General features: G+C 45.7%; 2 protein-coding genes across 2 annotated transcripts; both read right to left on the bottom strand.

The window, feature by feature from the left end:
- Nucleotides 1-2,851: 2,851 nt before the first annotated feature.
- On the bottom strand, nucleotides 2,852-4,528 carry LOC127304536 (GDSL esterase/lipase At3g14820). The gene is made up of 3 exons (XM_051335186.1): nucleotides 4,069-4,528; nucleotides 3,807-3,937; nucleotides 2,852-3,695 (listed from the first exon to the last, which is right to left on the bottom strand). Exons 1-3 carry the CDS (start codon nucleotides 4,472-4,474, stop codon nucleotides 3,051-3,053), a joined length of 1,182 nt encoding a protein of 393 aa, XP_051191146.1. The 5' UTR covers nucleotides 4,475-4,528; the 3' UTR covers nucleotides 2,852-3,050.
- Nucleotides 4,529-9,869: 5,341 nt separating this feature from the next.
- LOC127298801 (auxin-responsive protein IAA31) lies at nucleotides 9,870-11,068 on the bottom strand. The gene is made up of 2 exons (XM_051328656.2): nucleotides 10,377-11,068; nucleotides 9,870-10,269 (listed from the first exon to the last, which is right to left on the bottom strand). The coding sequence occupies exons 1-2, from the start codon at nucleotides 10,946-10,948 to the stop codon at nucleotides 10,191-10,193; spliced, it is 651 nt and encodes a 216-aa protein (XP_051184616.1). The 5' UTR covers nucleotides 10,949-11,068; the 3' UTR covers nucleotides 9,870-10,190.
- Nucleotides 11,069-12,513: the final 1,445 nt, after the last annotated feature.

Below are 12,513 nucleotides of genomic sequence, written 5' to 3'. Positions count from 1 at the left end.
CTAGCTTTGTACAGGATCGTACGTCATAAGGATGTAACCCTTCAAAGGTTGATGGAAACTTCTCCATCATCTATGGCATTCAGGCGTAATGTAGTCGGTCCCCGTTTAACCTCTTGGAACGAATTGCTACAGAGATTAGTCCAACTGGTTCAAGGGAAAGATATATTCTGCTTGGAACTTACCAAGAATGGTAATTTCTCGGTAAGATCCATGTATGAAGCGTTAATCCAACCTATTCAACCGGTTTATAATAATGAGCGGATTTGGAAGCTGAGGATTGCTGACGTGCGACGAGGATTGCAACGGCGCCAGAAAGTAGCTTCCTTGTGATGGTAAAGCACTCGTCCGTTGGGAACCCCAAGAGGAAGGTGTGATGCGTACAGCAGCAAGTTTTCCCTCAGTAAGAAACCAAGGTTTATCGAACCAGTAGGAGATGAAGGCCACGTGAAGGTTGTTGGTGGAGGAGTGTAGTGCGGCGCAACACCAGGGATTCCGGCGCCAACGTGGAACCTGCACAACACAATCAAGATACTTTGCCCCAACTTAACAGTGAGGTTGTCAATCTCACCGGCTTGCTGTAAACAAAGGATTAAACGTATGGTGTGGAGAATGATGTTTGCTTGCAAAGAACAACAGAGAACAATGATTGCAGTAGGTTGTATTTCAGATGTAAAAGAATGGACCGGGGTCCACAGTTCACTAGTGGTGTCTCTCCAATAAGATAAATAACATGTTGGGTGAACAAATTACAGTTGGGCAATTGACAAATAGAGAGGGCATAACAATGCACATACATATCATGATGACTACTATGAGATTTACTTAGGGCATTACGACAAAGAACATAGACCGCTATCCAGCATGCATCTATGCCTAAAAAGTCCACCTTCGGGGTTAGCATCCGCACCCCTTCCAGTATTAAGTTGCAAACAACAGACAATTGCATTAAATACTGTGCGTAATGTAAACAATACAAATATCCTTAGATAAAGCATTGATGTTTTATCCCTAGTGGCAACAGCACATCCATAACCTTAGAACTTTCTGTCACTGTCCCAGATTCAATGGAGGCATGAACCCACTATCTAGCATAAATACTCCCTCTTGGAGTTACAAGTATCAACTTGGCCAGAGACTCTACTAGCAACGGAGAGCACGCAAGATCATAAACAACACATATATGATAGATCGATAATCAACTTGACATCGTATTCCATATTCATCGGATCCTGACAAACACAACATGTAGCATTACAACTAGATGATCTTGATCATGATAGGCAGCTCACAAGATCTAAACATGATAGCACAAGAGGAGAAGACAACCATCTAGCTACTGCTATGGACCCATAGTCCAAGGATGAACTACTCACGCATCAGTCCGGAGGCGGGCATGGTGATGTAGAGCCCTCCGGTGATGATTCCCCTCTCCGGCAGGGTGCCGGAGGCGATCTTCAGAATCCCCCGAGATGGGATTGACGGCGGCGGCGTCTCCGTAACTTTTCTCGTATCGTGGCTCTCGGTACTAGGGTTTTCCGAGACGAAGGAATATATAGGCGAAGAGGCAGCGTCGGGGGAGCCAGGGGGTGGCCTCCCCACACCTGGGCGCGCCAGGAGGTGGGGCCGCGCCGCCCTATGGGGTGGCCCCCCTGCTGGCCGTCTCCGACTCTTCTTCGATGTTCTGGAACCCTCCGTGGAAAATAGGGCCGTGGGCTTTTGTTTCGTCCAATTCCGAGAATATTTCCTGTGTAGGATTTCTGAAACCAAAAACAGCAGAAAACAGGAACTGGCGCTTCGGCATCTTGTTAATAGATTAGTACCGAAAAATGCATAAAAATGATATAAAGTGTATATAAAACATGTGAGTATTGTCATAAAACTAGCATGGAACATAAGAAATTAAAGATACGTTTGAGACGTATCAAGGATACCACTATAAACGAAGGTCTTTGCTTGGTACCTACGCCGTGGTGTTATCCTCACTAAAGATAACCTTGCAAAACGAAGCTGGCATGGATGTAAGAAATATTTTTTCTGTCACAAAGACGAGACAATTAAACACCTCTTCTTCTAGTGCCGTTTCGCGAAAGCTATATGGTTAATCATTCAGACAGGATCTAGCTTATACCTTCCCATAGCATTGTAAATATTTTTGGCAACTGCCTAAATGGGGTAGAGGTTAGGTTTAGGAGTCTTATCAGAGTGGGAGCGTTAGCCGTCATATGGTCGCTCTGACTATGTAGAAATGACAAGGTTTTTAATGACAAAAAATCTTCTCTCATGCAGGTAATTTATCGGTTTATGGCTACGCTCCGTTTATGGTCGCCGCTTAAACGCTTGGAGGACCGCAACCTCTTTACCGAGGTGTCTACACAATTGGAGAATTTGGCCAAGAAGTTTATTATTCAACATGGGTGGCTGCATAGTCTGAGGATAGCGGCTCCTGTACTATGATATGTTTTATTTTACAGATATCCTTTGGGTTGAACTATGTGTTTCATGTAACCTTGTGCGGCTGTGTGCAGGGGTGTTTGTTTGGGCTTTTGGCTTCGGCTTTTGGAAGCCAAAAAGCACCTAAAGCACCTATTTAGGTGCTTTTTGGCTTCCAAAAGCCGAAGCCAAAAGCCCAAACAAACACCCTTCCAGAGGCCGAGTGTATTACGTCAAAACTTTAAGTAATAAAGCGTCATTTTTCGAAGAAAAAAAGTGTTGCATGTCTTATTTTCCAGCCATGACAGATTATTGCTCCTGTTTTATTCCTACTCTAAAAAAACGTACGCAAAGCTACTTTTCATTTGTCGGCATGACGTGGTTTCTAGGCTTCTAGCACAAGTGAACATACGAACCTCTGTAAGACCCAAACTGTCGATGACAGCGATTATTCTGTTGCATGCATCAAATTGGTGCATCTCTTGTCTTCCAGGTCCAGGAATTACATATTATTATTGCTCCTATTTTATTCCTATATCTAAGCTACCAAAATAATCTTATGAAACTATGGGTTGCTTGGTGCACTCTGAGGAAGGTTGATTTTGAGGGAACCTAGGTAGCTAGTGCATGTATTTGAAATATTTGTCGACGATCATGTCGATGATGACCTTGTAGGCGGCCTCTGTGGGGTGGTAGCTGTCCCAGAAGATGTACTTGGAGGGGTCTGGGCAGAGCGGGCTGGCGAAGTTGCAGAGCACGGCTGCTGCGAGTCCGATGTATCCGCAGCATGCGTCCTTGCCGTTCTTGAAGCCGAGCGCGTCGTGCCTCTCGATCATGTCGGTGAAGATGCCGTAGAGGTCGATGTAGACGAGGGTGACGCCGGGGAGCTTGGCGTTGAGCGTGGCCATCTCCTGGCTGACCTTGCGGTTGAACATGATGGAGAGCTGGTTGCGGTCGGTTGCGCACTGCTTCCGGATCCCGCCGGCCATCATGCGCTGCGACGGCAGGCAGCCGACGGGGGGAATCCCCGTGAGGGCCACCCTCTTGGCGCCGAGGTCGACGAGGGACTGGATGTAGGAGATGGCGCGCTTGACCAGGTAGTCGGCGTAGTTGGGCTCCGTGATGCCGTCCGCGAAGGTGAAGTGCTCCACGATGTCGTTGCTGCCCCAGACGAGGAGGTAGAGGGTCTTGTCTGGGATGGTGCCGCCCACCTTCGCCTTGTACTCCTGGAACATCTGCAGCTGCCGCTCCATCGTCAGCGCCGACTGCAAAATGAGTACACATGCAGAGTAATTGTCAGCGCGCTCGATCCATCATTAACTTGGTTCGACATTAATTGTTATTCATTGATCTCGATTGGACGCAATTTGGGATACCATAGTCCTGCAGGTGGAGTTGTCGTAGCCGCTCCCCGCCGATGCGAAGCTCACGCCGGTCTTAAGCTCCTCCAGGGAGAGGTCCTTCTTCAGGTACGGCGGGAGCAGTTCCTTCACACCAAGTGCCGACGCTGCATTCAAAGAATATGACCATCTAACCTTTACACTTGGTACGATAATCACACTCACTGGAGTACTACAGTACAACCTATATATAGTTGTATGATCTTTGCCGTAAGTGATGCCAAATTGTAGTACGTACCTAGGAAATCTACGCTGACCTTGCCGTCACAGAACCTGCCAGTGGCCTTGTGCCCGGCAAAGTCCTTGCCGTAGGGCGGGAAGTTGGCCCTAACGATGGTTCTCACGTAGTTGTTATTGCCCGTGTCCGCCACCGAGTCGCCGAAAGCAAGGAGTGCCGGGAACTTGAGCGGGCCTGCCGCCGCCGGAGGCGACGCTCCCTTGGGTGGCCCTGTCAAAGGAGGCGTGGGAACCTTCGGCGCCCCTGTCGGCGGAGTCACGGGCACCTTAGGCGGGCCTGCCGGCGGAGTCACGGGCACCTTAGGCGGCCCTCCTGCGGTGGGAGGAGGCGCCGCCGCCACGGCTCCGGCGAGAACAAGCAGGACGACGGAAATCATGGTCGGCACGCTGGCGAACGCGATGTTCATGACGGAGGGAGCGAGTTGTGAGCTACTACTGCTGGACGTACACCAGTCGAGAAAGTTGTGGTGTTCACTGCAATATATAGACCGTGGCCACCACTCGTTTCACTGCTATATATGAACTGGGTGCGGCCACCACTCGTTTCACTGTGCGACTTCTTCGTCTCAAGGAAATGGCAGTTGCATGCAGGGTCATGAAGACTGACCCGGTGCTCTCGCCTGCATGTTCTTTCCAAGGCTTCCATTTGTGCAAGGATGCGCGTGATACCAAAATTTGGTCCAAGTCTTGAATATATATCTAAGGGCAACAATGGGTGTTGTTACTTGTTAGCCAGCCTATTTGTCATACATGTCACTAGTAAGAAATATTAACATCTGAAAATCGACTATTCTTGCATTAAGCATCCATTTTGTATGGCCACATATATACTCGCGCATTTAATATCACAAAAACATCATCAAGTGTTCTTGGTGGATCCCAGTTACCAATTAGTCAACAAACAACATATGAATGTTACAACTAATTTAAACATGTTGATCTTGACAATAGCTACACACGTGTACCTTAGGCGCATCCGATATGTAATGTGGGGAAAACTTTATCTAGTGTCCCTAACAATGAATGTGAATTAAAGTTGATTATTACTAGAAAAAAGTTATTTTATACAATTAAACAACATTTTAATAGAAAATATGAAACTAGTCAAGAATATAATTTCCTTGCGCGTAGAGTCATGATCAGGGTATATTGACTTGTGAAAAATAGGACGAGGTAAGGCACAAAGCTGAAGTGTTTGTTTATTTACTAAGCCGACTATATAACCAGCGGTCCTCTTCTCCTCGTCCTCTCTCTCAGCGACGGAGGCGGAGGCCAGTGCGTCGGACGGCGGGCGGCGGAGCCGGACGCTATAGCGAGACGCTCGGCGCAGATCGAGGGTGTGTGGGTCTAGCTCGGCACAAAAGATCCAACCTGTCCGATGTGTCGCTATTGTGCTGCCAGTTCTGGCAGACTGGTGGCAATCCAAAAAGGATGTAGTAATCGTGGGCATAACTGGGGCACGCTCCCAAAAATCGTGGCAGCCGCGTGTCTACTAAGCACGTGACAAGTAAAAAATATCAGTGTCGAGATACGAGTCGCGGGTGGGTGCCCAAGACTGATAGCCAAAATTCACACGCGAGCAGTAGGCTTTTCCGTACTAGTGCTAGGAAGATGTACATTATTTCTCTTCACCATGGGCTTATCGACTAAGACCTCCAGTGAGTCATAGTCCTCAAACAAAGACTTGACACTAGGGTCGAAGACTGGGGTGCACCTTAACTGAGCATCAACAGGGTCTTTTCACCAACTTCCAGTAACCAGCGAGGTGGCTCCACGGAAAGCGGAGTCCTTAGCGCCGCCTCCATCCTCTCTCTGAGCATCAGTAGTGCTTGGTAACTTGACACATATCTATGGCCATGAGGCATTGTTCCTTTTGTTTTTTCAACCATTTTTTGCAGGTATACGCTAGCAAAAGCTCTCACTGGATTTATGGACAAGCTGGCGATGGCAGAAAGACGGCTAAATGGCGGAAAAGGGAAAGGGAACTTGAAAATATAACACACGGTTTAACTGAAAGAACGAGTCTACAAAGATCGATGATACGCACATGATTCCCTCCAGACTTCGAGAGTAACCATTCGCGTCATATCACATACGCTTCCATTTTTGCAGACTGTGTGCTATGTTTTCTGTGTGCTGGCGGGTGGTGGGCCGGCAAATGGTTTGAAGTTTTGAGCATCAGCGTTCTTCCACACAACACGCGAAAAGAGCCTTTTGTGTGCCATGGTGGTCCTTAAAAGACCCGACCTGCGCTAGTGGCTTCTCGCACCCTCCACTATCATTGCATTTAAGCCCGTGTCGCATGCATATATTTATTTTGATACTTTTACATCGGGAGCAAGTGTAGGTCATTGAGGAAATAAAATTATTTTGCCAATGTTTCCTTTAAGATTCCCACCTCATTGATATGAATATGGTGACGGACCCAAAACCATGACCAATGACCATTTTCACATGTATAGTATCGTAGTACACCACTCCAATGTAGGCTTTTCTTTTTAAATCAATACGGCAGGGGAAGCTCTACAATGATTTTTAGAAAAGTAATAAGAAATCAAATCTACGTCCCTGACTTGAACCTACACTAGTAGGAAAGAGGGTTTTGGTTTTTTTGCTCCAAAGAGTATTAGCACCAGCTTTGGCACGAACCGGTGCTAAAGGGGTTTACCCGGTTAGCCAATTTTAAGATTCTCAAAATTCCAAATTAAAATATGAAAGAAGGAAGATTTTAGTTTTTTGCTAGAAATTTAGGATTTTATATTATTTTTTATTTTTTTAAATTAAAATTAATAATTGCATCCTGCATAAAGATTAATATTACTTTTAGCAAATTATAAGATTTTCAAATTTTCAGGTTTTAGGTTTGGCAAAAAAATTTGAAAAAGTTAAAAATAATACAAATTATAAAGTTAATGTTTATTTATTTATTAAATATTATTATTATATCATTACTTTTGTTTATTAAAAGAATTATTTGAAAATTCGAACAATAAAGAAATATGACATCGACCGACATGTTAATAGAATTGATAAGATACTACTATCACATACATACGCGCGAAGCACTTGGATGCGGGACGGAAAGAAACTTAGAAGTTAAGCGTGCTATTGCTAGAGACCTAGAGTAGTGGGAGGATGGGTGACCGAGCGGGAAGTTTGAGCACGAGTAAGTAATTGGACTAGAGATAAGGGTAGTTACAGATTAAACTTGTGAAATAACTAAAATATTAGAAATTCTAAAAAAAAAGAGGGAGTGAAAAATAATTCGAAATTTTTTACGTTAACGGGTTCTACCGCGGCACCGTTTTGGGGCGTTTTCCTGCCGCGGAAGACCCTTTAACACCGGTTCGTATTACGAACCGGTGCTAAAGGCCCTCTCGCTCGGGCGCCCGGCAGCCGCCACGTGGTGCCCCTTTAGCACCGGTTCGCAACTGAACCGGTGCAAAAGGGGGGCCGATTGTACATCCACTTTCCCTAACCAAGTGAGTTAGGCTCACTTCTTAAATCGAACGTAGGTTGTCGCCCACAAATAATTAGTTTTCCAATGTGGAGCTCAACTAACATTAAATTAGAAATGTATGAGAAATTTATTTACTACGTGTGAACAATTCTTGTAATTTCTAAAATTAAAATATTTAGAAATTTATATACACTTTTCATTTAATTAATTTTATATATTATTTATTTTTCAAAATTAATATAAATCTTCAAATTTACATTTTTTAGGATTCCTGAAATTTACATAAAGCAATAAAGAATTAAAGATGTACGTGTGTAAGTGCCCTCACTAAGTAAGGCCCATACCCCATATGGAGGAGGCTTTCGGCCGTAACGGCCCCTACTAGGAACCCCTGGTGTACTGGCAAGCAACCGTATCTGGGCCTGTTGGGTTGATGTGAGCTTATTTTTCAAGTTCAGGCATCTGCAGAGGGTCAAGGTAACGGCAGCAATTTCTCTAGTTGGCACATAGCTATAAATAATGGCATGACATGTTAGTTCTGGTTGTAGTCTTACCATGGATGTAAGTTACATCATAGTTCCCAGTAGTACTATTCGGATCCTCGTGTAATGCAAAGATTTTCATCTTCTGTGGCATTGGCGACTTGCATATCATGTTCTAAATCGGCATCTTTCCATCTGGTCTAGAACTTGTAGCTCCTCCTCGCTCAACATGGTTTGAAATTGCTAGGTGATAAGCACTACGTACTGTCAAATTCCCAGATTTTTCTGGCTACTAGGCGACAAAGTCCTCTTGCGCTCTTGGTGAAGTCCGAATTTTCAGTATGGCCCATCCCCGGCTGGAATGCTTTATCAGTTGATGGTTCTTCTCATGAGGAGGAAGGGCTGGTACGTCACACTCCAGATACTATATCACACCTAGTGCTAGCTGATTGCAATTTTGTGGTAGAGTAATAAAATCTCGAGTATTCTTCACAAAAAAAGCAAAAAAGCGCCCCAAATAGATGCTTGACATGCTAAACTAATATGAAAGCTGCTTACAGATCTCCCATTTTATTTTCCATACAAGTTGCAAGCATGGTCAGTTGAGAATCCATCAGAGACCAACCGAATTAGCTGCTGCCAACACATATGTTTGCAACAACACAACACAATGTGCAGAATAAGAAGCCTCGGCATCATCCAGCCTGTGGTCTTGCACTAACTAACCAGTCTGCATAGCCAGCAGGCAAGCAAGCAAGCTGCAGAAATAAATACCCTGATACCCTGCTCTAGTTGGACCTAACATCAGGAATTAATCATGCATGCAGGAAATTAGGATGAGATATCTCCACCAAGACAAGAACCCTGCATCTCATCTCCTCGCTGTGCTGTGCTGTGCTGATACTGTGCTGCTTCACGATCACATCTCATGGACCCTACCATTCCGGGCACTATGTTCTCCAGTACCCGAACCACCGGTACTAAACCATCCTGGCCACAAGATATTGTTCTATTGACTGGATATCAATTTCATTTTACATATCTCCCTGACCATCACTAGGCCATCTGAGCATGAGTACAAAAGAATTTGAAACTACTGTAATTGCCCTCTCCAATCACGGTAATGGAACTAAGAGGAGATTTTGCGAATTATGCACAAACTAAGAGAAGATAAGTCTGAGTGCAAGCTTTCTAGAACGTCAATTCTTCATGAACAGAGATGACCCAAGCTGGGATACAACTCTGCATTGCCTTGGATCCTCTGTCTAATTGGAGTCTTGACCACAAACTTGAGTGTCATGTGCACCACATGTAGCCTGTCGGCCGGCCGGTGCATGTTACTGCTGAATGAATGGGTAGTAGCAGCAGCAGTGCTGCAGACACCCAGATTCAGCTTGCAAGAGGGTGGATGGGTTTGTCTCTTGACCAGCTTTGCTGTTCAATTAATTTCTTGTCATTATTTTGACAAGTGGATCGTGTCAGTGACCCAATCTTGTTCCTGTTCGTCTCGGTTAGCTGCACGTTCAGAGTTAATTTGCTCCGGACAAAAAGAGCTTGGTAATAGAGGAGATAAACAATAATCATATTCGGACGCATTCACCGAGTAGTATACGTATTTACGGCGTCCTTTTGGATCTTGCAAGCTTTGTCTTACTCGTAATTTTGGAACCAATCTTATATAAATCATCTTGTTTACAATGTGATTCTGTTGAGGAGCAGAGGGGTGTCTGATTTTGGTCTGTTTGTAGCAACATTTTTGGAGAGCTGCCACAATGGAATCCAATCCCCTTAATTAGTCGAATGCTAACACATATGAGTTACATATTTCGTAAGATCCACATCACAAACACTGATACAGTATGAATGAAATTCTTGCGACCTTTGATAAAACTCAAGGGAGAGACCAATCAACCATTGAGATAGCTTAAATGAGAAAGCTGTTTTTTGTACAAACACACATGGAGATCCATTCAACTCGAACAAATCTCCACTCCTTTTGTGTTGCTAACACCTATTTCAAAGTAAAATGAAATAAAAAGAACTCCACTCGAATCTTGCATCTTCTTGTTTGCCTTGAAGAGATGGATGAAAACATGCCCAAAAGAACAAAAGAATCCTTGGTGTTGCACACATGCATCCATGGCATGTTTGCATACTTGCATGTTCTTCATAAGTTTCGTTTCACTCCTTTGAAGAGCCAAGGCCTCTTGCTTCGGATCCCTTCATGATCCTCATCCTCTTGCAGGTACTCATGAACATCCTGCAAATGAAAAAAATCACCATAAGACACCGGCCGTGCAGAAATTTCAAATCCGAATGAAATCACGAAGAAGAAGATATATATCTTGGTTGGATGCGTGAACTTACTCAAAGGGCACGTCACCGACGAGCATGAGGTCGCCGTCCTTGTCCTCGTAGGTCACGGCGAAGTCGGACGGGTTGACGCTGGAGGCGTCACCGGAGAAGCCGAGGAACATGGACTCCAGGGCCTCCCTGAGCTCGCGGTAGCCCTTGTACATCTTGAGGTCGATCTTCCTCAGGTAGGGGGCTCCGTCCATGCTCACCTTCACGTACAGTGATCCTGCGCTGCCTGCTGCGGCGGGCGGCGCCACTACCGCTGCAACTGCGACCTCCTCCTGCTTCTTCTCAGGAGCAGGAGCGGACACCTTGCTCTTGGTGCTCTGCTGCTGGAAGCAGCTCTTCCTGTAGGACCTCACTGGAGGCCAGCCAACCACCTGAGCCTTGGCAGCCGGCGGCGCGGTCTTGGGCTCCTCCTCGCGGAGGTCGCCGGCGAGAGCGCGCTTGTTGCCGGCCCTGGGCGTAGACGGCGGGGTCGGCATCTTGTCTGACTCCTCGGCGCCCGGCAGGCCAAGCCTCAGCTCGGTCGCCTTGAGGTTCTCCACGTCGGCATGCGCGTAGCTCATTGCGGCGGCTGCCATTTCCTTCTTTCACCGGCGAGGTGGTTGCAACTTGCAAGGACGACGACGATGGTGAGAGCTCTTATTAGCTGGCTGTAGGTGAGTCGTGAGCGAGAGAGTTTGTGAGCTGTGGAGGTTCTCCATGGAAATGTTTTATAGAGCTCCAAGTCTCGAACTAGGAGAGAGAGCCGGGCGTGTGGTGCGCCCGTGTGAGACGCTCTAACTTCACATGCTTCCACATGCACACGTACGTGCCACGGGCCACGCGCATGTGCAGCGTACGTCTACACACTTACCACAGGTAGCTGGGGTTGTTGCGGGGTAGGGTGCACACATGAGCCGCTTGCCGGCGTCGACCCGCGACATGGCGGCCCAACGCGACCAAGGGCCCCTCGTCGCTCTCATAGGTGTGTACTAGAGACTTCTCGGTGACCGATAACGGGTTTCGGACTACTCCCATGTTGGTTTATCGGGTTAGCAGATCGATGATTACCAAATACTCCTTGGTATCGGAGATTTATCTAAATTCGAATGTATTTATATATTACAAATTGTTATGATACATTTAAATTAAGATAAATTTGCATCATCTTTTTATGAACAGAGGTTGTATTTATGTACTCTAGGTTGGACCCGTTGGGCACACGGAAATGATATGTGTACTTGTTATGTTCCAAAAAAATTATCATCATGGTTTTAGTTTGAATTTAAATTAAAACTACGAGAAGCACTATGGAATCGAGGAAGTACTACATCCGTTTCAAAAAATAAGGTGTCCTTGTTTTACGTGCTTTTTGTTTGACCATGAATTAATTTAAATATATACAAATTATTTGTAAGAAATTAGCATCAAACCTAACACCCCCTTGTGAAGTTTGTGAAGAGAAGTGGCACCAAATGGCTAAGTGAAGTGAGCTGAGCTGCCTTTTATAGGGATGGGCCTTTAGTCCCGGTTGGTCTGGCCAACCGCGACTAAAGGCCTTCGGGCCAGGCCTGAGGACCTTTAGTCGCGGTTGGCCTGGCCAACCGCGACTAAAGCCCCTCCCGTCCACCAGCTAGCCACCGAGCGCTCTGGGCCCAGACCTTTGGTCACGGGTCGCCTCCCGAACCGCGATTAAAGACCCCATTAGTCGTGGTTCCTATATTTTGGCGACTAATGGGGCTGGACGGAAGCCTCTTTTTCTACTAGTGTTAGAAAGTACTTTTCAATACGAATCCAACGATACTAATTACATATAATATAATCAATATTTTGTTGCTCAATTTGTATGATCAAAGTTCATCTTGAAATACGCGTGTGCCTTATTCCTTAAAACGGAGGTAGTAGTTGATAGTAGTACATAGTTGGACACGGATGCTTTGTACCTAGAGTCCTAGACCCGTCATCTGGAAGGCTCATCCAATCAGCACTGACGAAATATAGCTGAATTAGATCAAGCAAGAGTATGTTCAAAAAAAAAGCAGGGCTGCCGATGCCATGATTAGGATATGCTATCATTAGAGATCTCGGGGGAGCATCTTTGGCACATACAAAACTGTCTCCTCTCCTCCCCCAATAATAAGATATGTGTATGGAACAATGTAAC

The sequence above is a fragment of the Lolium perenne genome, chromosome 5 (genome assembly GCF_019359855.2).
Source record: "Lolium perenne isolate Kyuss_39 chromosome 5, Kyuss_2.0, whole genome shotgun sequence".
Taxonomy (NCBI): Eukaryota; Viridiplantae; Streptophyta; class Magnoliopsida; order Poales; family Poaceae; genus Lolium; species Lolium perenne.
This window is presented reverse-complemented; position numbering and strand designations above follow the sequence as displayed.

Bases quoted from the DNA above. Each gene is read 5' to 3' on its own strand.
- LOC127304536 (XM_051335186.1), bottom strand. From the start codon at position 4,474: ATGAACATCGCGTTCGCCAGCGTGCCGACCATGATTTCCGTCGTCCTG. The intron at 3,938-4,068 runs GTACGTACTACA...CTTTGAATGCAG, and splicing joins GGTCAGCGTAGATTTCCTAG to CGTCGGCACTTGGTGTGAAG. The intron at 3,696-3,806 runs GTATCCCAAATT...CTCATTTTGCAG, and splicing joins ACTCCACCTGCAGGACTATG to TCGGCGCTGACGATGGAGCG.
- LOC127298801 (XM_051328656.2), bottom strand. From the start codon at position 10,948: ATGGCAGCCGCCGCAATGAGCTACGCGCATGCCGACGTGGAGAACCTC. The intron at 10,270-10,376 runs GTAAGTTCACGC...TTTCATTTGCAG, and splicing joins GTCGGTGACGTGCCCTTTGA to GATGTTCATGAGTACCTGCA.